The sequence below is a fragment of the Oryctolagus cuniculus genome, chromosome 5 (genome assembly GCF_964237555.1).
Source record: "Oryctolagus cuniculus chromosome 5, mOryCun1.1, whole genome shotgun sequence".
NCBI classification, from domain to species: Eukaryota; Metazoa; Chordata; class Mammalia; order Lagomorpha; family Leporidae; genus Oryctolagus; species Oryctolagus cuniculus.
The window spans coordinates 21,869,896-21,895,463 of NC_091436.1; the positions used below are offsets into that span (position 1 = coordinate 21,869,896).

Here is a 25,568-nt window from a genome sequence, read left to right on the forward strand (position 1 = left end):
TTATCTTTGTGTAATATCCAAAGTTGTAAACTAAATATAAACAAAATTTTAAATCTTAAAAAAAATTATGTAGTTCTGGGTTGACTCAACAATAACAAAATATTATGTGCTTTTTTTCTATAAATGGGCTTAGACCACCTATAATTGCTTTTAGCACTGAATATAACAAAGTTACTCAGAGTAAGAGAGGTACTACAGAATTTAAAGATACTATAAAAAAATTCTTTAAAAATACAAGACAAATAGTTTAGAAAGCCCATGCTAAACAGTTGCTCTAAAAGCTCTTATCCAAGGGTCTCCAAAAACTACTAAAAATAATTTATTAAATATAAAAAATTCCTAGATAAATTCAAGAATTCACTTATTAATATGCAAAAACAAGGCATAAAATATTCTGAAAAAAATTTCCAGGATTATTGTGTTATAAGATCCACAGAAATAACAATGGCAAAACAGAAATGACTGCCTGGTAGCATTAGATAAAATATCCAATGGACAATGAGAAAAATCCACATAAAAAAATGAAGCAACTCATCTAGGAAGGATTAATTAGCTGCACAACTAAACTGTAAAGAAAAATGAGCCAGGTGGCAATGAGCTGGCTGGTTCATGCCTCATTTATTATTTGATTAACCTGGAAAAATTGTGAACGTGGGCTATTGACTGTTAAAATTACACAAGTACCCTTTGAATAGCTCCAAATAGTTATCCCTTTGTGATTTATGAATATGTACTAATTCAAATAGTATGTTTATTTTATGTCTTGATTTCTTTTTATTATTATTTATTTGAAAGGCAAAAAGAGAAAAAGACATAGAACAGAGGAATCTCCCATCTGCTGGCTCCCTCCCATACGCCCATATTTGGGGCAGTCTGAAGCCAGGACCTAGGAGCTCAATCCAGGTTTCCCATAGGTGTGGCAGAGACTTAACTACTTTGTCATCATCTGCTGCTTCCCATGTATACATTAGCAGAAGCTTGAAAGGAGAGTGGATCTGGGATTTGAACTCAGGCAGTCTCACCTGGGATAAAGCTGTCCACATGGCAGTTTAAGCCCTGTGCCAAACAACACACCTAGTTCCTCAATGGCTTGAAATATTCTTTTACTGAAAAGACATAACAGCTAAAATAAAATTAAATTTTGTCTAGCTAGAACATTACAACTTATGAATTCAGTGATATGGGGACTTATCCATTGAAACACTTCTTTATGAATTTAACTCTGCAACATTGTCTTCATCATTCTCAATCCTCTGGGAAAAAAAAAGAAACAAAACCTTAATACTACTAAAGACTTGTGATTTTAAACTGAAGTTCTCCTGAAAGCCTCCAGAAACAGAAGACTTTTGAGAATTGATTGCTAATCCAAGGATTTCAATAGCAAGCTGATGACCAAGCAGTGGTCTTCTGGGCAAGGTTTACACAAGAAAATTTTTGAATATAGCATACCCCCCCTTGTATACTCTAGCGTATCAATAATATTTTTCTTTACTGATTAAAAGTTGTACAAATAAGGGTAAGTGTCTGGCCTAGTGGTTCAGCTACCAATTAGAATGTTTACATCCCATATCAGAGTATCTGGACTTGAGTCCTGGCTGTACTCCCAGGTTCAGCTTCCTGCTACTGTTCACCATGGAGGTGATGGCTCATGTAATTAGGGTAGTTCACCCACCTGGGAGACCTAGATTGATTCCTGTCTCCTCGATGAGACCTGCCAACTTCTGAGTATGGAGAAGAATTGAAGAATGAAAAAGCAGTTGGTAGCTTTTTTTACTGTCTTCCTGCCTCTTCAATAAAATTAACTAACTATATTTAAAAATAATAAAGTTACAGAAAATTGAGTTCATCTTGACTGTTTCCCTTAGTAGTAATAGCTTTTTGTTTAAGCCCAGATTTTACTATAGATGAAATTCATTTTAATTCAGTAATTTAGTTACATCGAGCTGTTGTTGGTTCAGATAATTTGAAAAATAGCATAGGGGCCGACACTGCGGCACAGTAGGTTAATCCTCTGCCTGCGGCGCCAGCATCCCATATGGCCGCCAGTTCTAGTCCTGGCAGCTCCTCTTCCCATCCAGCTCTCTGCTATGGCCTGGGAAAGCAGTAGAAGATGGCCCAAGTCCTTGGGCCCCTGCACCTGCATGGGAGACCAGGAAGAAGTACTGGCTCCTGGCTTTGGATTGGCGTAGCTCCAGCCGCTGTGGCCATTTGGGGAGTGAACCAGTGGAAGGAAGACCTATCTCTGTGTGTCTCTCTCTCATTGTCTGTAACTCTCTCTCTCAAATAAATAAAATCTTTAAAAAAAAAGAAAAATAGCATAAAGCATGTTTTCTAACTGTTACAATATGCTTTGTTTATGAAGACATTTCATAATTTCTGAGGCTTGAAATGATTCAGAAGATTTGCAGAACATACATATATAACGCTGTCATTTAAAGGTAAAGGCAAAATATAGTGAGAAAAAGACACTGCATGTTACCACCAAGTGATCAAGAAATAGCCAGGTGTAGACTCTAGGGTTTTTATTCATACAGAGATATGCTTCATTTGCAGAATGAACTACCAACATCTGTATGATGAATACTCGCTTTGAGACAGCTCAAGGCAGAAATTTCCAGTGTTGTCTCTTTATCACCCTCAAGTCATACAGCCGAGTCAGGCTTTCAAATAGGTTACACTAAGTGAAATTCATCAGTAAGAAAACTGGAGTTAGTTGTCACCAGTGATGTTCAAATTTTAAACTGTGTATCATAAATTCCAGTTCTCATAACATTGCCAAAATCAAAGACACATACTGATACATCTCCATAGATAATCTTGAATGGTCCAAGCCTAGCTGTAAAATATCTATCCTACACAGTATACTACACAAAATGGAGAAAAACATCCTTATGCTACAAGGAAATATAATCATTCTTGTGTTACAACAGTATCAGCTTGTCACAATAACACCTGAAACATACTTTTAACTCTCTTTGATTGCTTTATCTCTTGGGAAGGTACTAGATTCTTATGTGGAAACTAGGCTCTTCAATACCAACCCCAAACCACCCACAAAAAAATCACTTGGAGATTGAGACTGACAATTTACATTTTTATTAACTTCTTGGAAATCTTTTTCTTCTTTTTCTTCCCTGTTTTAACTTTTTACACATCCTAAATTTGAGAGGCAGTAGCTTTGTTATCTGGGTGATGTTGGCTATAATGTCCTTATTGTCTATATTTTTAATATAGTGAGTTTGGGTCTGGTGTTAGGGTTTAAAGAGAGGAGTTAACCAACCTACAAGAGTAGAGGGCATGAGAGTGACCTTCAACTACTGATGTGTGGTGTCCTGAGCCTATCTGATCACTAACATTCAAAAGGAGAAGACTTTATGAGAATTGGTTAATCCTCCACCTGCGGCACCAGCAGCCCATATGGGCGCTGGGTTCTAGTCCCGGTTGCTCCTCTTCCAGTCCATCTCTCTTCTGTGGCCTGGGAAGGCAGCAGAGGATGGCCCAAAGTGTTTAGGCCCCTGCACCTGTATGGAAGACCAGGAAGAAGTACCTGGATCCTGGCTTCAGATTGGCGCAGTGCCGGCCGTAAAGGCCATTTGGGAAATGAACCACTGGAAGGAAGAACTTTCTCTCTGTCTCTCTCTCTCTCTCAATGTCGATAACTCTACCTGTCAAATAAAGAGAGAGAGAGAGAGAGAGAGAGAGAGATGATTGAACATATTAAATCTGAGCCTCCTCCTCAGAATCAGCCCCTAAGGCATTCGGATCTGGCTGAAGAGCCCATGAGAGTATTTTGGGCATAGAAAGCCAATACACTCTGGCAAAAAAAAAAAAAAAAAAAAAAAAAAAAAATCTAAATGAAAGATCTCCATGAGTGAGATCCCAGTAGAAAGAACAGGTCATCAAAGAAGGAGGTACCTTTCTCTGAAGGGAGGAGAGAACTTCCACTTTGACCATGGCCTTGTCTAAATATGATCAGAGTCGGTGAACTCAAAAGGCTTCCATAGCCTTGGCAACTCATGACAAGAGCCTAGGGTGATTACTGATGCCATAAACAAGAGTGTCAATTTGTTAAGTCAACAACAGGAGTCACTGTGCACTTGCTCCTCATGTAGGATCTCTGTCCTTAGTGTGGTGTCCATTGTGATTTAATGCTATAACTAGTACTCAAACAGTATTTCTCACTTTGTGTTTCTATGTGGGTGCAAACTGTTGAAATCTTTACTTAATATAGACTAAACTGATCTTCTGTATATAAAGATAATTGAAAATGAATCTTGATATGAATGGAAGGGGAGAGGGAGCAGGAAAGGGGAGGGTTGTGGGTGGGAGGGACGTTATAGGGGGGAAGCCATTGTAATCCATAAGCTGTACTTTGGAAATTTATATTTATTAAATAAAAGTTAAAAAATAAAAAAAATCTGAGCCTCCTGGAAACTTGAGGACTTGGCAGGTCTCCATAGTTGGATTTATCCTTGAGAATCAGGGCCATCAGACATGTCAGTTTTCTTCAGGCAGACTACAAAATACTCAGCAAAACTGAAAAAAGTTAAAATAATTCTGATCTGAGGATCAAGAATCAATGGTAATTTTTGAACCAAATATTGTGAGTGCTTCTGAGTTCCAAATATATTCGAGGAGGCTAAAATCTATTATCAAACTTCTTTCCAATTGGATAAAGTAAAATTTAACATGAATTAAGAAACAGAGAAAGGTAGCAATTATTTCCCTCTAAATGTGTTGAGTAAATCATAATATTTAAAAATACTACTCTATGGCTGTGTAAGACAGCGTGTAAATGTTTTTGTTAATATTTTAACATTAATATCAATTACATACATGGTGAACTTCTATTTATAATTCAATTCCATCTCAATTGTCTCTTCCTCTGTGAAGGCTTTTCTTTTCTAACGAAAAATAATTTTTTTTCTCTGTTAATATGACATATTGCACATCCCATTGTATCAGTAAAACTTATACCATGGTTTGTCATTCACATGTCTAGATTCACAAGAAGCTCCTCCCTCATTATATAGACCTTGCTTTATTCACCTGTATACCCAGTTACTCAAAAATATTTTGGCAAAAAAAAAGGATGCTAGTTTAGTATAGAGTTACATAAATTAGCAATTAGCAGTGTATGAGATAACAGCAACTGTTGGAATAATGAAAAATAATTAAAATTCCTAATTTCTATAACCTGATGTTTTATGTTTTTTAATGTTAAATTTAATGTAGCCTGTCTTTTTGAGGAAGTTTTTTCAGATTACATGTAATTGTTCCATGAATTGTGAAATTCTACAAATTACATGGCAGGAGAGTTTCCTATTTATTTATCGTAAGAAGCAAAGTATGAGATTTAAATGCTGAATTAAAATGCTCATTTTTCTGAGAAGAAAATACAAGAAACTTATTAACTTATTGAGAAACTTACTAAACTTATTTATAAACTTATTAACCAAAAGCACTTCCTTTAAAAGTGTACTAAATTTTCCACATAGACAAAAAGTAACATATCGTAATGAAAATTTTAAAGTCATTTATAAACATGTTTTTATTCATTAACATTAGAATCTCTGGAGACCATAAAAATTAGCTATCTTTTGAAGTGATTTTAAGTAAATTTTAACATACTTTACCTTCAGTATTATAAATATTCTCAAAAAAAAAGAGAACGGTTTCTTATTTTAATTAAAATTTAGTCAAAAATAATCACCCATGAAATAAAACACCTACTCAAAGGCAACACATTTACTCTGATGGGTGTTTTTCTGATGATTTTTGGTATTCTATGCATGTAGGTTTTTTATTTTCACAACTACTGCTACCATAGCAACACCAACAGCACATTGCCCTGTACTGTGCCCTTGTGGGCTTGACCTGGCATCAAGTGGCAAATGGGAACTTGTTTTCCATTTACATATGAGACTAAAAGGAATGCAGAAAAAAAAAAACTGGTGTCTTAAAACTTAGGTATAAATTAGTATGATATATACGTATATACAAACACACTGAAAGATCTTAAAGATAATATTTGAAATACAGTCTGTATGATCCAAAAGCAGCTGCTTGTTTATTGTTACCAGAAGGGAGCATGGTCTCAGCTATGCCCTAGCTCAATCTATTTGAATGTTAAAATGATTTCTATGTATGATAGATCAAAATGTATTAAATAAAGCTTGGAAGATTATTATATTAATATTCTCCTATTGTTGGATTTTTTCAAAAGATTTACTTTATTTATTTGTAAGACAGAGTTACAGAGAGAGATAGGGTCAAGAGAGAAAGGTCTTCCATCCACCAGTTCACTCTCCAGATGGCCGAAATGGCTGGAGCTGCGCTGATCCGAAGCCAGGAGCCAGGAACTTCTTCTGGGTCTCCCTCATGGGTGCAGGGGCCCAAAGACTTGGGCCATTTTCCACTGCCTTCCCAGGTCACAGCAGAGATCAGGATCAGAAGAGGAGCAGCTGGGACTAGAACTGGCGCCTATATGGGATGCTTGCGCTTCAGGCCATGGCTTTAACCTGCTCTGCCACAGTGCCAGCCCCATTGTTGGGTTATTTTTATATTTTTTATGCTAATTTAAATGCCCTGATCAGTAGTGGTTGATCATTTGGTGGAGGGTAAACAATACAGAAGATTTCCAGGGAACAAAATGCACAACTCTGAGTCCCATTAGTACAACATGTTAGTGCTTTGACAAAAATTGTTTTGTATTTTAATGTTTTAAAATTGAGTAGAAATTCATTTTCATGTATGAGATAAGCCCTAATTAAAATCTAAACAGAGCACTGGGAAAAGTTTGGGAAAGCTCCAAGGAAGGTAGGCAAGGGAAAATTCTTCTTAGCACAAAACCAGGACTTTGAACTTGTAAGATCAACATTAGTAAGGGGGACACTTCTGTCTTAACATAAAAAGGCCCAACAGGAAGCACACACTATGAACAAGATAAAGATTTGAAGAGAGACAGTTATGATTGAGAAAATAAGACAGAATCCAAAAGGAGTTTTGAAAAAAGTTTTTGTGTTAGTCCATTGCAGGCAACCATGGGATAAATTGCACAATGAGAGAACATCAAATATAGGGATTCTCATTTTAGATTTTCTGTGATCCAACTGCATTGACTCAGATGATCTTTACCGAGTCTCTTCTTTCTGCTTCACTTAAAATATTAAACATTTACGGTGCCAGCGCCGTGGCATAATAGGTTAATCCTCCGCCTGCAGTGCTGGCATCCCACGTGGGCACTGGTTCTAGTCTCAGCTGCTCCTCTTCCAATCCAGCTCTCTGCTAAGGCCTGGGAAAGCAGTAGAAGATGGCACAAGTCCTTGGGCCACTGCACCCACATGGGAGACCCGGAAGGGGCTCCTGGTTCCTGGCTTCGGATAGGCGCAACTCCCGCCGTTGTGGCCATTTGGAGACTGAGCCAGTGGAGTGAGGACCATTCTCTCTGTTTCCCTCTCACTTTCTGTAACTCTACCTCTCAAATGAATAAATAAAATCTTTAAAAATATTTATTAGACAATTTTTATGTTCAAGGTGTCATACTGAGTGTCAGAGTAGCATGTCTCAATGGGTGGAGCAGAGACTAATCTCATTAGAATTTATTAAGTTTCACTCCAGAAATAGAAATTTCGAATATCTGGGGGAGGGGGAGGGATAATTTCTTGGCAATTTTTAGGCACATTTAAGTGAAAGTGGGTTTTTTTTTGAGAATAAAAAATTAATGAGCTATAGTTTGTATCTTCAAAAATAGTCTGAACTAAAAACCATTTTCCTTAAGGTCCTTTGTACTAGGAAATTTTTAAAAATCATTTGATACTCATTTCTTTCTTTAAGTTTTATTATTTATTTGAAAGATGGAGTGACATAGACCATCCATCTGCTGGTTCACACCCAAATGCCCACAATAGCTGGAGTTTGGCCTTATGAAAGCCAGAAGCCAAGATCTATTATCAGTTTATTTAATGATCATAAAGTTAACCTTACACTAAGAGTTCAACAAACTCGTTCTTCAAACTTGTTCTTCAATGGAAGAGAGAAGGGCTGTATCATTAATGTTTTATAACTTTCAGTATGTAGATCTTTCACTCCCTTGCTTAAATTTGCTCCTAAGTATTCTTTTGTTTTTTATATCATTGCAAGTGGATTTATTTTATTTTCTTGATTTGTTTTGCAGGCTGCTGTTGTTAATATAGGATGCCAGATAGAAATGTGACTAAATAATTGGAAAGTGTTACTGATTGTGTGTCTTGTGACTTAACCGTGGATTTGTTTATTAGTTCTAACAGTTTTTATTAGGTCATGAGAACAAGTATTGTTGAGGATGTGAAGACAAGGGAAACCCTAATAGATTATTGGCAGGAATGTAAATTATTCCAACTATTTGGAAAGACAGTATGGAATTTTCTCAAAAATCTAACAATAGAATTAACCTTATGACCCAAGATTTCATTCTTATACTTGGTATATATACCAAAGGATTGAAATTAGGATGCATAAGTGATGTAAGCATTCCCATGTTCCTTGAAGCATAATTCATAATAGCCAAAATTTGGGAACAACCTAGGTGTCCGTAGATAGATGAAAGAATTTAAAAATGTGAGACATACACATATCTATGTATGAGATGGATCTATAGATGGATGGATATTAGATGACAGACAGATAGCTAGATAGCTAGATAGATTTTTGAAATAGTATTCAGCCTTAGTTTAAAAAAAATAGGAAATACCTGACTGTTAATGAACAACTTAATACATTATCCCTCTTAGTAGTTTTTTTTATCTGTTCTACTTAATATGACTGGTTTAGTTCTGTAATTGATGCACAGTTATTCTTAAGTGTTGAAATTAACTGAAATGTGATCCCTGTTGAACATGGGAGTGGGAATGGGAGAGGGAAGAGATGTATAATTTGGGAGATGCTCAGGCTGACTTGCCCCAAGTGGTGGAGTTGGAAGCATACCAGGGGATTCCAATTCAATCCCATCGAGGTGGCATGTACCAATGCCATCTCACTGTTCCAGGTGATCAATTTCAGTTCACAGTTGGTCATGGTGGAGGGACTAGGAGTCAAAGGGAGCACATAGACAAGTCTAGTACCTGCTAACGCTAACCGATGGAGTAAATAAAGGGGAGAGTGATCCAACATGGGAAGTGAGATACTCAGCAGACTCATAGAATGGCAAATGTCCTAAATAGCACTCTGGCCTCAGAATCAGCCCTAAAGGCATTCGGAGCTGGCTGAAAAGCCCATGAGAGTATTTCAGGCATGGAAAGCCAAGACACTCTGGCAAAAGATCTCTGCGAGTGAGATCCCAGTGGAAAGAACAGGTCCTCAAAGAAGGAGGTACCTTTCTCTGAAGGGAGGAGAGAACCTCCACTTTGACTATGACCTTATCTAAATATGATCAGAGTCGGAGAACTCAGAGGGCTTCCATAGCCTTGGAAACTCATGACTGGAGCATAGGGAGATTACTGATGCCATAGACAGGAGTGTCAATTGGTAAAGTCAACAACAGGAGTCACTGTGCACTTACTCCTCATGTAGGATCTCTATCCTTAATGTGCTGTACATTGAGATTTAATGCTATAACGAGTACTCAAACAATATATTTCACTTTGTGTTTCTATGGGGGTGCAAACTGTTGAAATCCTTACTTAATGCATACTAAACTGATCCTCTGTAAAAAAAAAAAAAAAAAAAAAGAAATTATCAATTCCCAACTTGACTCTCACTGGGATTAAACATGACAATAGGTCTGCTCTGATTTCATCATCATTTAAAAAAAAATCATCTATTATTTTTCACTTTATGTTTCTGTGTGGGAGCAAACTGTTGAAATCCATACTTAATGTATACGAAGCTGATCTTCTGTATATTAAGATAATCGAAAATGAATCTTGATGTGAATGGAAGGGGAGAGGGAATGGGAAAGGGGAGGGTTGTGGGTGGGAAGGACGGTATGGGGGGGAAGCCATTGTAATCCATAAGTCGTAATTTGGAAATTTATATTCATTAAATAAAAGTTAAAAAAAATAAAAAAAAATTTAAAAATAAAAAAAAAAATAGGAAATACCGTCATTTGCAACAACGTATAAACCTAGAAAACATTATGGTAAGTGAAGAGATCCAGCCATGGAGAAGCCAATAACACCTGATGTCACTTATGTGGAATCCAGAAATGCTGAACTCATAGAAGTGCAGGGTAGAATAGTGAGTACCAGGTGTCTGAAGGGGAGTGTGGATGAGGAAAGGAAGATGTTGGTCCAATGAATTATGAAATTATAACTTATTAGGAGGGATTCTGTTGCACAGCAAGGTGCCTATAGCTATAATAATGCATATTTCAAAATGTTTAAAGGAAGATTTTAAATGTCCTAATCCCAAAGAAATAATAAATATTTGAAGTGACAGATATGGTGATTGCTTTTCAATCATCATTCCAAATGTATACCTCAATTGAAACATCGCATTTTATTCTTTTAACTAAAACAAAACTAAATTTATGAAACAAAGAAACAAACAAACCTTGATCTCAAGCACTCTGATATGGGAGGCAGGCACCCCAAGAAGTGATGGCTAAGTCTGTTGTGCCACAATTTCCACTCTTGTATGATAGTCATTATTTTTTCATAACAAGTTAACACTTTACAAGGCACTAACTGCAACTTAATAAGTATAATTTTAACTATGCTATCTGGTTCTACTTAGCCATTTTTGACACGCTCTGGATAAATCACATGATCAGTCAGTTTCATATTCTTATTTTGAATCAAGTGAAAAAGTAAACAATCAACAGATGCATCACTTTCTCTGTGATTTTAAGGAGCACCCAAGGAACTATGATTAGCAGTTAGTGAACTATTGGGATCCATTGCTAACTACTTCTCTGATCTTGGGCATATAACTTTACATATGTAGGCCTCTGCTTCATTTTTCTAAGAGGGACCAAATTATTTAGATGACAAAGTCCCTATCTTTCCATGTCGTTATGAATAATTTGACAAATGAGATCAGATAAGTGCTCTGAAGTGATGGTGGCAACCTCCTCCTATGTGTTTGGATCTTGGCTTTAAGCATGGGAAAACCGCAGATGAACGATACCTTTTTTCAGAAGTTGTTCTGAATGTACTTGTTCCTTGGTTTTCCCCAAAGGTATAAACTTGCATGTTTCCTATGTTCTACTTTCTGTCTGGAATTCCACTCATCCCTTTGTCTGTCTAATAAACTTTACAGTACTTTATGTATACTTCTTTTATGTTAATAACTATATTATATTATACACTTCCACATGTCTCCACCCTATCTTAACCAAAGTAAAAACTTGTTCACTGTTTCAATTATCTTTGTTCCTTGAAGGCACACAATAATGCCCAGCACATAGTATATGTCCCAGAAATGATTGCAGATATAAATTCAGATATATAGGCATGCTTGCAAGTACAATTTAAAAAGGAAAAGCAGAAAACAAATCTAAAACAGAGTATCCTACCATAAACATATCAGTTCTCTTTTTTCAGATTTGAATAAACTTTCATTTCAATAAAAATCATGGAACACTTATACAGTTTGTGCATACTCATTGATATGAGCTTTAAAAGGTATTTAACATAACATTGATGAGAACTAACATTGACATAATTTTAACAAGACATGAGCTAATCTGGAAAACAGGCCATAGGCAGAGACACGGTTCACATGTGAGACAGCTCCTACCTGTTAGATCTGCATTGGGCCACCAGCCCAAGTCACAAGCTTTACAGGTGAACTCATCTTGCACAAATTCATTCTCTTTGCAGGCTGTGCAAATCCAGCAGCAGCTCACTTCTCCTTTACGTATGACCTGGAGCATAGGGAAATTCCACATGTTTTAAAGATGGTTTCCTCATGGACTCTTCTTTTCCTGAGGACTTATTTATACACGTACCATGATTTTCTTCATACTATGATTTTTTTTTAAAAGTACCCTTGGAAAGGACTTTTATGGTGAGAAACCATGAGAATGTAGATTGAATTGCACATGTGAAAGTCAATTTATTCCATGCTGAGTTTGGAGACTTTTCAATTCATAGGCTGAGTTGATTATATTATTTTTAGAACTAAAAATGAAAGCCTAATTTTATTATTGCTTATATTAATATTTATTAATTTCTCTGCTAATTGTAAAGTTATACATTTTTCTACCCTGAAACTTCAGAGGTTCTTATGGAAAAAAAAACCTTACTAATATATACAAATTATAATTATAAAAAATATAAATACTTACAAAAAACTTCACTCAGAAACAACTATAAATACATAAAGACAGAATGATGACCCAGAAAATATAACTCTGCATTGGTTCTGTTTGTTTGGCTCTATTGAATTCAAAAGATCACATCTACTGTTATAAGAAGAGTTGCTTGGCTAAGATCTCTGAAGAGGTGCTTATTATCTGAAAAGCTTAAACTTTTCCTATTTTCAGTTTGATAACTAAAGTTTCTTAGAGATAGCACATAATTTAGTCCCACTTTCATCTCTAGTCTAACAATTTATTTTACTCATGCCTAGTGCATTTATATTTATTATAATAATCAGAACACTTGGATATAAATCATCTCTATTTTTTCTGTTTTTCTCATGAATTTTTTCTGCTTTATTTTTAGCATTCCATTTATTCCCAATAGTGGGCACACTAACTAAATTTTTATTTTGCTTTAGTAATTCCTCTAAGATTGACAATGTACATAATTAACTTATAATCTACATTCAAGTGCATCACAAGACTATACTTCTGTTTCCTCTCCCATTTTTTGGATTGTTGTTTTAGTGCATTTTACTTATATGTACTCCATAGCATTACACACACAATAAATTATCAATTTTGCTTTAAAAATTATCAATGAAATCAATTTTTAAAATAGAAAAACTATTGGCCGGCACCACGGCTCACTAGGCTAATCCTCCGCCTGTGGCGCCAGCATCCCGGGGTTCTAGTCCTGGTTGGGGCGCCGGATTCTGTCCCAGTTGCTCCTCTTCCAGTCCAGCTCTCTGCTGTGGCCAGGGAGTGCAGTGGAGATGGCCCAAGTGCTTGGGTCCTGCACCCGCATAGGAGACCAGGAGGAAACACCCGGCTCCTGGCTTCGGATTGGTGCAGTGCGCCGGCCTTATGAGTCTCTTGGGGGGTGAACCAATGGCAAAGGAAGACCTTTCTCTCTGTTTCTCTCTCTCACTGTCTAACTCTGCCTGTCACAAAAAAAAAAAAAAAAAACTATTACTATAATTTATATATTTACTATTTCTGATGCTTTTAATACCTTTCTATAGACACAGATTTCTGTCTTATGTGATTTAGTATCTCTCTAAAGAACTTTCTTGACATTTTTATCAGTGCTGGCCAAACAATGCTATTAATCTCACTTATTGCAATATTCTCAAGTATTTTTATCCCTACTTCAGTTTTGCTATTTTTTAATTTTCATTTTTCTTCCCATATTTGTTTTTAAAAGTCCTTTAGCATATATTCATTATAGATGTTTTAATGTTTTTGACTGCTAATTCCATCATCAATATAATTTCTAGAACTGTCCTCTGATTTGCCTTCACTCCTCGTAATGTGTTGCATTTTCCTATTTTCTCATACACCTAAAAATTTTTGGACAGATGTTGGACATTAAAGTGTGAAGTCTTGGATTTGTTTTCTTCTTTCCTTAAGGAGTGTTGGCCTTTGTTCTGGCAGGCAATGTAAGTTATTCGTAGTTTAGTTTGTTCCTCTTGGTCTTTGTTTAAAGTTTCTAAGAGCAAATCTAGGATAGCCATCTCCAGGAACACCTAGCCTTGTGATTTAAGTGTGACCCTTCTACTGTATCTCCTCTGTGGTTGGTGGAAGCTGAGAGAGTTCCTGGCTCCAGGTAGGCTCTGGGAATCTAGCTCGCTAGCACCAGTTCCTTACCGGTACCCTGAGAATCCCATCCTACTCCATATAGACTGGTCTTCAGTCAAATACTCAAGGAAATGGCCCTACTAATTCATAGGGTTCCTTTTTTTTTTTTTTTCTAAATCATTCCCTCCCTTTTCATACTCTTCACTATGAATTTCAACTGCTTTCCCAAATTTTGTTTCTGTCTCCCTAAGTGCTCAAGATGACCAAATGCTATTTGTGTTCTTAGCAACAATCAGGAAAATGCCTCCAGGCAGAAAGACTGAGTGATTCCAGGGTTTCCCTTCACATTTCTGGGACCAAGCTCACACACTTTATTTTACTGTCCTCAACACAGTTACTTCATGTATTATATCAAGTTTTCTCATTGTTTACAGAAGAAGGCTAATTATAGACCCTGTTACCCCCTCATGTCAGGAGCAAATGTCTCTCACAATCATATTAAAAATGATCAAAAATCCGATATGTAGAGTCAGAAATAATACTGTAAATATTGTCACACTTTAAAATAATGGCAACTTTAACCTACATGAAAACAAAAATATTTTCTTATGGGCCAATTAGCTTAAAATTTATACCACTATTTAGAGTTACATTTTAAAAATTAAATCTTTGTTCTTTTACTTCAAAATAACTTTTGAAAGTATAATCATATTTAATATTTTTTATAACATGATTTATTTATTTGAAAGGAATAGTGATAGTGACAGAGGGAGAGAAAGACAGAGAGAAAAAAGTGACAGAGATCTTCCATCCACTGCTTCACTAGCCAAATGCCCACAACAGCCTGGGCTGTCAGGCAAAAGCCAGGAGCCAGAAATTCCATCCAGGTCTCTCATGTGAGTATCGTTAACCCTAACTCTTGAGCCATCATCAGCTGTCTCCCACACGTATTAGCGGGAAATTAAATCTGAACACAGGGAGGTTGGGACTCAAGTCAGGCACCATGATATGGAAAGCGGATGTCCTAAGCAGTGTCCTAAGTTATTCTATCACAAGACCTGGCCCAAGTTAAATACTTTTTGAAAATTAAAAATAAAAAACCACATAACTGTCCTCAGAATAGATATGGGAAATTTACCTTATAAATGATATCTTTTTCTAAACAATGTAAGAAAAAAATGAATAAATGATTGCCATTTTCTTATTTTAGTTATGATAAGCTGTACAATAAGAGCAATCACAATATATTCTAAATCACTTCAATAAGTTTCATCTCTTTCTTCCAATGTAAAATTAGTATTTGCTAAACAAAATCAAAATATGATTACGTGAAACAAATTTACCAACCCATTTTCCTTGTCCTTTTAGTGTTTACTATTAAATCCTTCAACTGTAGGCAGTCAGATCAAGGCATAGGATCTCATCAGGTGGTGGATTTTATCAGGAAATGGTGTCATATCCTATCTTTAGTTATTCTATATTTTGACAGACATGTTGCAATGCTAGAAACATTGCAAAATAAATTTGATGAGAATATTTTCCAAGTTTATGTAGTTGGTTCCAAAAAATTTGAGTTTCATTTTCAACCATTATATTGATCTTGTCTTTTTCTCTGAGGACATTAGAGAGTGATACTAGCAGATGTATTATAACTTGGAATAGGAACATTATAATGTGCCCATGTTCTCTTGTTACTGCAAGGCTTGAGCTTAAAGTACATCTGTTTCCTGTGGTTATCTCTGTATGAAACAGTGAGAAAACTTGTTAGCAAATAGTACAAACACACACGCACACACACGCACACACACACACTCACACATCTCAGCTTTTGGTATCTGTGGGTTCTGTATTATGGATTCAAGCAATTGTAGCTCAAAAATATTCAGAACAATTGTATCTGTATTGAACTTGTACACACTTTTTTTCCTTGTCATTATTCCCTAATCAATACAGTACAACAACTATTTACGTAACAGTTACATTGAATTAGGTATAACAGGTAATCTAGAGATGAGCTAAAGGAAGATGTATGTGGGTTACATTTAAATACATACTCTTTTATACAAAAGACTTGATTATCTGTGTATTTTGGTATCTATGAGGACTCATCAAACTGACAGATATCCTGCAGATACTGAGGGATAACTCTATGCACAAATACAGAGATATATTTTCATATATCCTACTTTATACATTCTGGAGTATCAAAGTTATCCTCATCACATTCACATTCATTTTATTACAATTAGAAAAGGTAGGATGATACTAATCAAGAGTGGGTATCAATCTTCCAGAAAGAAAGCATCCTTTTCAAATAATGCTAGAATTGAGTGCAAATAAGTAACTGAAAATATGTAGAGTTATTTGAAGAGTAGGCAAATGTACAGAGGAAGAGGAAAAAATGTTAAAGCAAAAGATCTAGAGAGAGAATTATTTAACAACCCACCTACTAAGAGTGATCATAAGTTGCGTAAGATGTCAAAAGTGTTGGAATCTGAGATCCTAACCCCAGTCTCTACAGTCTTGAAGATACATGAGCAAAAACAACTTGGCTACTTTTAAATCATTGATTTATGTTGAAGGGCAATGGGATCAATATAAAATTTCCATTAGTTATTGTATTTTAAAGAAGGATATTATCAGAAATTCTAAGTTTTCTCTAGACAAAATCCTCTAGAAGGATTATCTGATAATTTTCATGGCACAAATCTAGGGACACTTAAAGCACCAATAGGAGTCAAACATGAATGAGCTCCTAATGGACTCTTATCAATTTCCTTCTTACATTTTGAAGATATCTTTCATCATAGAGAAGAGATTATATTCCCTCTACATTTATACCTTTATACAACATGCATGTCTTCGGTCTCATTTCTCACTCTTAGAAAAATCTAACTCAAAGGGCTCAAGTACAGCAAGGGAATCTCCAGCAGTTTAAATTAAGTAGTCTTTTGAGGGTCACATCTAATAACTTTTGAAACTAAAATTGCATTTACCTAGTAGAAAACACTAATAAGATGAAATAATTAATATGTCACGCATAGAAGTATTTAACTCAAGTTTAATGTCAACAGTTTATAAAATATGCATAACTGAGTTTTAGGGTGTCATTTTACTATACAACAACAGGGTTGTGTAAATGAAGAAATACTTATGATTCATGACACATTCACCTAATTTCTTCTATATTCGCCTATACTAGCTCTCTTGATTTGCTGGTTTAGGAGAGAAGGAGGAAGAAACCATATTCACTCTCCAACCCCAAACTCTAACCCCAAGCCCTCATCTAGGAGAAAAGAAACCAAAGGTGAACTTAAATGAAGAAAACAGAAAAGAAAGAAAGGAGAGGAGAGAGTGTAAAAGAAAGAATAGGAGGCCAGTGGGAGCAACTTGTAGTCTTTTCCTCCACTTGTGGGCTGCTTCCCTGGTCTTTGTTAATCTCTCCCAACCTCCTTTCCAAATATCATCTCCTAATTGTGGATTCTGCTCCCTTAGCATTTTAAAAGTGGATAACAGTTTATGTTTTTATTGTGAACTTTTGATAAAATAAGGCTTTGAAGTTGAAATTTGCATTTGTAGTAAATATGCCAGTTCATGTAATGAAAGATAGTTGAACAACATGTGGCCGTGGGATGATAAAGGATTTGGGTTGGCTCCAATCCCAGCTTTGGCAGGTTCCAGCTGAGAATGCTCAGGGACAAGTGACTCAACCCCTCTAGGTTTCAGATCCCTCATCTATATACAGGGGAGATAAAACCTGCTTAAAAAGCATTGTTTCAAATAATCACTGCTATGATGGATGCACAGTATCTACTGTACTTACACAAAGACATGCTTAATAAGTGTTAATTTCTAATCCTTATTCCCTTTTCTCCTTTCCACTTTCCTTCCTTCACCTTCAAACCCTATGTTCCACTTTCCCTGTCCTACACCATGACATAGAAAACAGCAGCAGGCTCTATGTGAGAGACTGACTCATCTGCCCAGCCCTTGCTATTTTCTTGTACAATGGTGTCCACATTTCATGCACTGCCTCAGATTCTGGTCCTCACCTGTCTCTTGAGACCTTGGCTACAGCTCTTGGAGAATTCTGGCTGCTGCTGCAATGACAATGTCAGTTTCTGTCATTGTTTCTTCATCTTTTGGCATCTCCAGTTATCTTTTACTCCCTGGGTTCCAGAAATGCCTCAATTGGACCCACCATGGCAGGAGCCCAGAACAAACCTAGCCCCTTGCTCCTCCCAGTGGTTCCAAATCTGAAGGGACATATGACAGGATGTGGATTTTGGCTTCCTCTATAGCTTCTTAGAGCAATCAAAAGATGTAACCTCTATGGGATTAAACTTTGACCAGAGGAAGAAGAAAATAGGAGGGTGCATGTGTGCTCCTTCTTCTCCCTTTATCCTCTAGTCATCTGAATAGCCTGCCTAGAGATGTCTGTGCGTCTGTGTGGCTGAGAGGTAGCCATGCTGGTGAAGCAGTGACCTGCCCAAGAATGCAACACTTTGTTTGGGTTTGTTTTGATTTTCCTCATCCTTCCATATCTCTCATCCCTGTGTCCCTCACACCTGTTTCTCTGAGACTGACTCTTCCAATAACCCATTAGTATTTCAGTCTTGCATACTTTTTAGGGTTGAGAGAAGCCTAAGCTGAGAAACCTGTGTATCAAATGTTCCATCAGTCCAACTCTCTTTCAGATAGATTTGGCACCATAGAATGAACTAATAGAAACTGAAGACAAAGAAAAAAGATATTCTTCCCTCCCCACTTCGGAGAGTATTTCAGGTCAGAGCTCTGAGATTTCCCTGTATCCTCCTAGCTCTGGAGTGGGAATGAATTTTTGCTGTTTTATGTCTTTGAATTGCTTAATAACTACTTTTACTTTTATAGCCAGTTTCTTATATTAAATTTCCTCTATTGAATTCACTGGAATGGGCTCTTTTTTCCAGACTGGATTATCTAATAAAAAGTAAGGGGCTGGCACAGTGATTAAGATGCCAGTTAAGATGCCTGTGCTTCAAAGTAGAGTACCTGAATTTTATTCCTAGCCCTGGCTCCAGACTCCAGCTTCCTGCTAATGGCAGATCATGAGAGATGATAGGGAAGGTTCAAGTAATTGAGTTCCTGCCATTCACCTAGAAGACTTGATTGCATTCCCAGCTCCTGGCTATGGCCTTGGCCCAGACCTGGTCATTGCAGGGATTTATGGAGTGAACTAATGGGTGGGAGTCTCTCTCTCTCTCTCTCTCTCTCTCTCTCTCTCTCATCCTCAAATAAATAAAGTATTATTTTATTTACCTGTGTTTTTATTAAAATTGAAATCATTCTGTGTTCATAAGATGCCATATTGGTAATATATATGTCTACCATTTTTTTTTGACAGGCAGAGTTAGACAGTGAGCGAGAGAGACAGAGAGAAAGGTCTTCCTTTTCTGTTAGTTCACCCCCTAAATGGTCGCTACGGCCAGTGTGCCGTGGCCAGCGTGCTGCACCAATCCGAAGCCAGGAGCCAGGTGCTTTCTCCTGGTCTCCCATGCGGGTGCAGGGCACAAGCACTTGGGCCATCCTCCACTGCCTTCCCAGCAGGAGCAACCAGGACAGAATCTAGCACCCCAACAGGGACGCCAATTGCGGGGTGCTGGTGCAGCAGGCGGAGGATCAGCCAAGCAAGCTGCAGCGCCGGCCTATATAACACTTTTTTCAAGATTTTATTTATTTATTTGAGAGGTAGAGTTACAAACAGTGAGAGGGAGAGACACAGAGATAGGTCTTTCATCTGCTGTTTCACTCCCCAAGTGGCCTCAATGGCTAGAGCTGGGCCAGTATGAAGCCAGGAGCCAGGAGCTCCTTCCAGGTCTCCCAGGAGGGTGCAGGGGCCCAAGGATTTGGGCCATCTTCTACTGATTTCCCGGGCAATAGCAGAGAGCTGGATCAGAAGTGCAGTAGCCAGGACTCAAACCAACACCCATATGGGAAGCTGGCACTGAAGGCAGTGGTTTTACCTGCTATACCACAGTGCCAGCCTGTGTGTTACATTCTTTACAGACATTTTCTCATTTAATCCTCTGAACAATCCCTTTGAAGTAAGTACTGTTATTGTTCTATTTTTTGTACCTGAAATACAAAAAAGTTCAACAATTTGCCTGAGAACTCATAGCCTGGGGGAAAAATGATGACTCAATAGGCATCTACACTGAATTGAACGTTGGTGCTCTGCCCCCAAATTCATATGTTGAAGTCCTATCCTAATGTGATGTTACTTGGGGGAGTAGTCTTTGGGAGGTGATTAAACCATGAAGGGAGAGCTCATGAATGAGATCAGTGCCCTCATACAAATATAAGAAAGAGGTTCACTCTCTAGGCTGTCTGTCATTTGAGGATACAATGGAAAGATGGCTGCCTCGAAACCAGATGATGGCCCTCACCAGGACCCTGAAATGCTGATACCCTTATCTCCGCAATGGCCAGAGTTGAGCAGATTTGAAGCCAGGATCCAGGATCTTCTTCTGGATCTCCCTTGCACATGCAGGGGCTCAAGGACTTGGGCCATCTTCTGCTGCTTTCCCAGGCCATAGCAGAGAGCTGGATTGGAAGTTGAGCAGTCAGGACATGAATTGGTGCCCATATGGGATACTGGTGCTGCAGCTGGAGGATTAACCTACTGTGCCACAGCACAGGCCCCTATAGATCTAAATGTTAATAGCATGAGGTGATTGGACTTTTAAGCAATTCAAAACAAATTATTATAAGAAAGTTCTATGGATTATCAGTAAAGGTATCAAATTATTATTTTAGCTTTTTATGTATCATTTGATCTTTTCCTAAAACATATTCCCAGATAAAACAAGCACATGTCCTCTAGTTGCCTTGGAATCAGTCTATATTCCATTTACTCAGTGGCTACTGAGATCTGCTTCTATGCCTCCTGGGCCTGGTCGGTGGCAAATTAGTGGTGTTCAAATATTAAGTGCCATTATTTGACAAAAGCAATTCAGATTTCATTTGTTTACATACCTCCCATGGTGCTTATGGGAAGCAAGCAAATACCTCCCCTCCCACCTGCACTCCAGGTGCTACTGAGAACAGGCATGTTTTCCTCCAGCAGACCACACAATTTTTCTAAATTTATCCTCTCAAGAGGTTTTCATGTATAGCAAGCACCCTGCAATGGCTCAGCAATGATTTTGGGATTTCCTCCGATTACACCATGTTGTCTTGGGGCTTAACACAAACTTGATGCCAGCAACGCTTCAGTATCTAGGTGAAGAGATGCATGCAGTTTTACCTCTGGTGGTGGGGGGAAAAAGCAGCTCCTGGGAAAGATGCAATGGGAATGCAAATGGTGTGTAAGCACCCATTCATGGTTTGCCAGCACTCAGGGTGACAGGAGGGCATTCTGAAAGGGAGCTGGAGTACAATGAATGCCTGGAACAATTTGTTTTTCCTATCTGCTAATTTTTTCCTTCCTTCTCTTAGAAACCAAACTTTGAAGTTCCATAAACTGTTTCATAGTAGTTATCCATAGCATACCCAATGTGATGCCCACATTGGAAAGGAGACTTGAGTCCATCTTGTGACATTCTTTGCATTGCTATGATGAACCCAGGTTGTCTGCATTCTCTCCACCATGTGAATTTAGTCTTCAGATGATGCTACCAGAGCCATTTGTATGACATCTCATAATGAGAGTCAAGGAGAAGTTTGGCACCTCTGGATTTCAAAGGGCATACTCTAACCTACCACCCAGCTGTCTTTTCGTAAAGAACTTCACTGGAGAAGAATCAGAAATGGAGAAGCAACACTGTTAGGCTGCTGAGGCACATTAGTTTGGCTGGAGCCAATCTTACTCCACTGAAATACTTCTGCACTCACTGAATACTAGCATCTCCATGTTTCCTGAATGTTCCACACCAACTGAGCCATGTAGGACCCCTGGGCCAGATCCTCCTGTGATCTAAATCAAGGATTAATCATGGTCATGGCAGGAGGCCTCTGGCACCCTGTGAGGACTAACATTGTTCCATTTTGATTAACTGGCTTTCACAGTTATTACATTTTTTTTAATATAACTTCTGTAGAGAGGGAACAAGATATACGCAACTTAGATGACTCATCTCAGAAGTTTATTACTTCCTCAGAGTGCCTGGAGTCACTAAGAGTTTGAATCCACCAGGGTTGCCAATGCTGCAAGTTTCAAATCCTCTACCTTCTTTAATCAGTTGAGATAAGGATTTTCCAGTTTCCACACCAAACTTATGCAGTGCATGACCAGATACTGGCTCTGAGGATCGTTATGCTTACTTCTCAGGGCATCTCCTTTGCCTGAATGGTTCTGCAGCTCCAGTGTAGACAACAGCAGAGCAGTGTGGCAACATCGTGAGAGGCCAGAGCCTCACACATGATCTGCTCCAGCTCCAGCTGTGCAGTGTGACATTTATGTGACAGCTTGTCTGCTTGCCAAGATGAATCACAGAAAATTAGAGATGGGAAAGACCTATTAGGTCATCTAATCCATACCCCTGCCAGTTCACAACTCCTCCCCTATGCTCTATTTCCTAAAGTATCACCAGTTTTTAAATAGTGTAGGACACAGAGAGTTCTTCCAGGCCTTCTTCACCCAGAATTCTACAGCACACTCAGTCAAGTGCTTGGTATTTCATGTTTCTTTACCCTAATTTTTCATGTAAAATATTGTCCTGGTTACTTGCTCAAATCCTACCACCACCTCCCCACAAAAGAACCCTGAAAATAATCAGAAAGTAGGAACTCTCTCTTAGCTGGGGAAAAAAAAAAAAAAAAAACACCAGTTGCAGAAAAATCAAAAGACCTAGTACAGAAAAAAAAAAAGAAAAGGGAAATGAAAAGGAGAGCAACTGTTACCTCATTTCAACTTCTGTTATTTTAAATACATGCTAATTTAGCATTGTTGGGCTTTTGCTTTCTTTAACAATAGCTAGAGCTATGACTAAGCAGTATTGTTGGTTTTAATTTCCACATTTACTTTATTTCAACACTTATATTTTAACAAATTTAGTTTACAAAAATCATATAGCCTCAGGGTGTACAATATGGTTAGTTCATATATGCATGCATTAAGTATTAAGCATATAATTTAATCACTATAATCAAATTAATTGATGCATCCAACACCACCCACAATGTTTGTTAGATCCAAGAACTTTCTGTGGGGAGCAACTCGGACTAGACTAAGTTACTGGAATTAAGACTTATTCTATGCATCTGCTCTCCCACAATATGGCACTGGGAGAGGAGGAAACAGCTTCTACACAGCTGCCTCTCGCCAACTTGAGTGATGACCTCCAGGAGCTGATCTTGCTCCTGATTGGAGGAGAGCAGCGTACTCGGCGTGTGGGTAGCAGAGTTGGGATTGGTGGAAGAGGACTATAAAGGAGGAGAGAGACAACATGCACCAGGAACACCTGAGGAACATCTGAGCAGCCCCCTAGAGAGCCAGCCAGCGGTGTGCCGCTCCCCCGTGGAAGTGGGGAAAGTGGCAGGGGGAACCGCCCTTCCACGGAGGTGGAAGGGTCGGTAGCCAACCCGGGAAGAACCAGCAGCAAACCCAGGAAGGGCCGAGCAGACAAAAGAATAGCGCAGGGCCCTGTGTCGTTCCTCCGCGAAGAGGGGGAGCGACATAATGGTGCCGTGACTCAGATAGGAAACCTAGGCAGGGTTTAGTGTTGTTCCTCCACGAAGAGGGGGAGCGACACTTTCTTTAATAATATCTGAAATGATGACTAAGCAGCATTAGTGGTTTGGGTTTATTTACTTGTGTTCCGATTTTTTATTTGATTATCATCCCCTTGCTGCCTATATTATGTTTAAGAATCCTAATCCATCACTAAGATTCAAATTAAAACTGTTCTGAATATGCTGAGTTTAACTATTCTGTTTCTTATGCTTTGTTTATCTTTACAATTTTAGCTAAACAGAGCAAAAACAGTAAGCCTGGAACACCCTATCTAGACAGTCTTGTATAACAAGAATGTCCTTGTTTTCCTTTACTAATGCACAGACACAAACACATGTGTAGCTTACCTTAATCTGACCCTTTAAACAAGGCTCACTGCACACAGACCGTACAACTCCACTCTTATTCATCTGGATTTTGTAGTCATCAATGTTCAGGACACCTTCATGCCAGGTTCCAACATGCACATAGTCATAGCGATTGGCTTCTGTATACTGAAGATTCATAATATCATACCTACAAAGAAGACAGAAAACTTCCCATAGGATATGGACATTATATAAAGACAAAGAAATTTGATAAATAGATTGTTAGTAGAAATTAAATAGATGCTGGTATCCTCAGATATACAAATTCCAGTCTCAATAAGTATTTTAGTTTATCGCTAATATTTCCTTTGGTTTTCCAGAAGGTGCATTCATTTCCCTTTCTCTGTGTGTCATTCATATTTACTAAAGAAAATGTTACTCTTGTAACTTTCTCTGTGGCCATCCTCCAAAAAATAATTCTATGTGTGTTGAGTTGATCATCTTCAAATCATTATTCACTATAGCAATCATTCAAAAAGTAACAATTCATGAGAACATTAATTTCTTTGATTATTTTTGTTTCAAATTTCTTTTCTGTGTTTTTGCTACAGTGGATTAAAAAAGGACAGTTTTCCAAGTCTGGCAACTTTTTTTGATGCTAATAGAGCAAGAAATATGAACAAAGCATCTTTAATTAGTAAGGATGTTGGTAATTTAACATCTTATTCATTGACATTTTTTTTTTTTTTGACAGGCAGAGTGGACAGTGAGAGAGAGAGAGACAGAGAGAAAGGTCTTCCTTTTGCCGTTGGTTCACCCTCCAATGGCCGCCGCGGCCGGCGCGCTGCGGCCGGCGCACCGCGCTGATCCGATGGCAGGAGCCAGGAGCCAGGTGCTTTTCCTGGTCTCCCATGGGGTGCAGGGCCCAAGCACCTGGGCCATCCTCCACTTCACTCCCTGGCCACAGCAGAGGGTTGGCCTGGAAGAGGGGCAACCGGGACAGAATCCGGCGCCCCGACCGGGATTAGAACCCGGTGTGCCGGCGCCGCTAGGCGGAGGATTAGCCTAGTGAGCCGCGGCGCCGGCCTTTATTCATTGACATTTAACATCAAGGCGTTTTCCCTGATTTGGACAAACATTTTTTTTTTTTTTTTTGACAGGCAGAGTGGACAGTGAGAGAGAGAGACAGAGAGAAGGGTTTTCCTTTGCCATTGGTTCACCCTCCAATGGCCGCCGTGGCTGGCGCACCGCACTGATCCGATGGCAGGAACCAGGTACTTATCCTGGTCTCCCATGGGGTGCAGGGCCCAAGTACTTGGGCCATCCTCCACTTCACTCCCTGGCCACAGCAGAGAGCTGGCCTGGAAGAGGGGCAACCAGGACAGAATCTGGCACCCCGACTGGGACTAGAACCCGGGGTGCTGGCCCCGCAAGGCGGAGGATTAGCCTAGTGAGCCGCGGCGCCATGGACAAACATTTTTAAAAGGAAATAATAATTGTCTATTATTTCAGTGATTTTAAATGTCAGAATGCTGCACAAGGGTTGATTCTATAACTAGAACATTTTACTACAGTAATGCTGTCACTGTACATATACACATATTATTTCATAAACATATATACATATAACTTCATTAGTGTGCAAACATTTTTGAAATCCATGCATATGTGGGGTCTTCAAAAG

The 25,568-nt window shown here is 38.3% G+C and overlaps 1 protein-coding gene across 2 annotated transcripts in view; it reads right to left on the reverse strand.

Moving 5' to 3' along the window:
* Positions 1–25,568, reverse strand: part of GRM1 (glutamate metabotropic receptor 1) — a 447,639-nt gene that overhangs the window by 47,638 nt on the left and 374,433 nt on the right. For both annotated transcript variants that reach the window (XM_002714863.5, XM_051855288.2), the window contains exons 5-6: positions 23,924–24,092; positions 11,719–11,845 (exon numbers count right to left, since the gene is read on the reverse strand). In XM_002714863.5, coding sequence (XP_002714909.2) covers positions 11,719–11,845; positions 23,924–24,092 — 296 coding nt within the window. The remainder of the gene's footprint in view (positions 1–11,718; positions 11,846–23,923; positions 24,093–25,568) is intronic.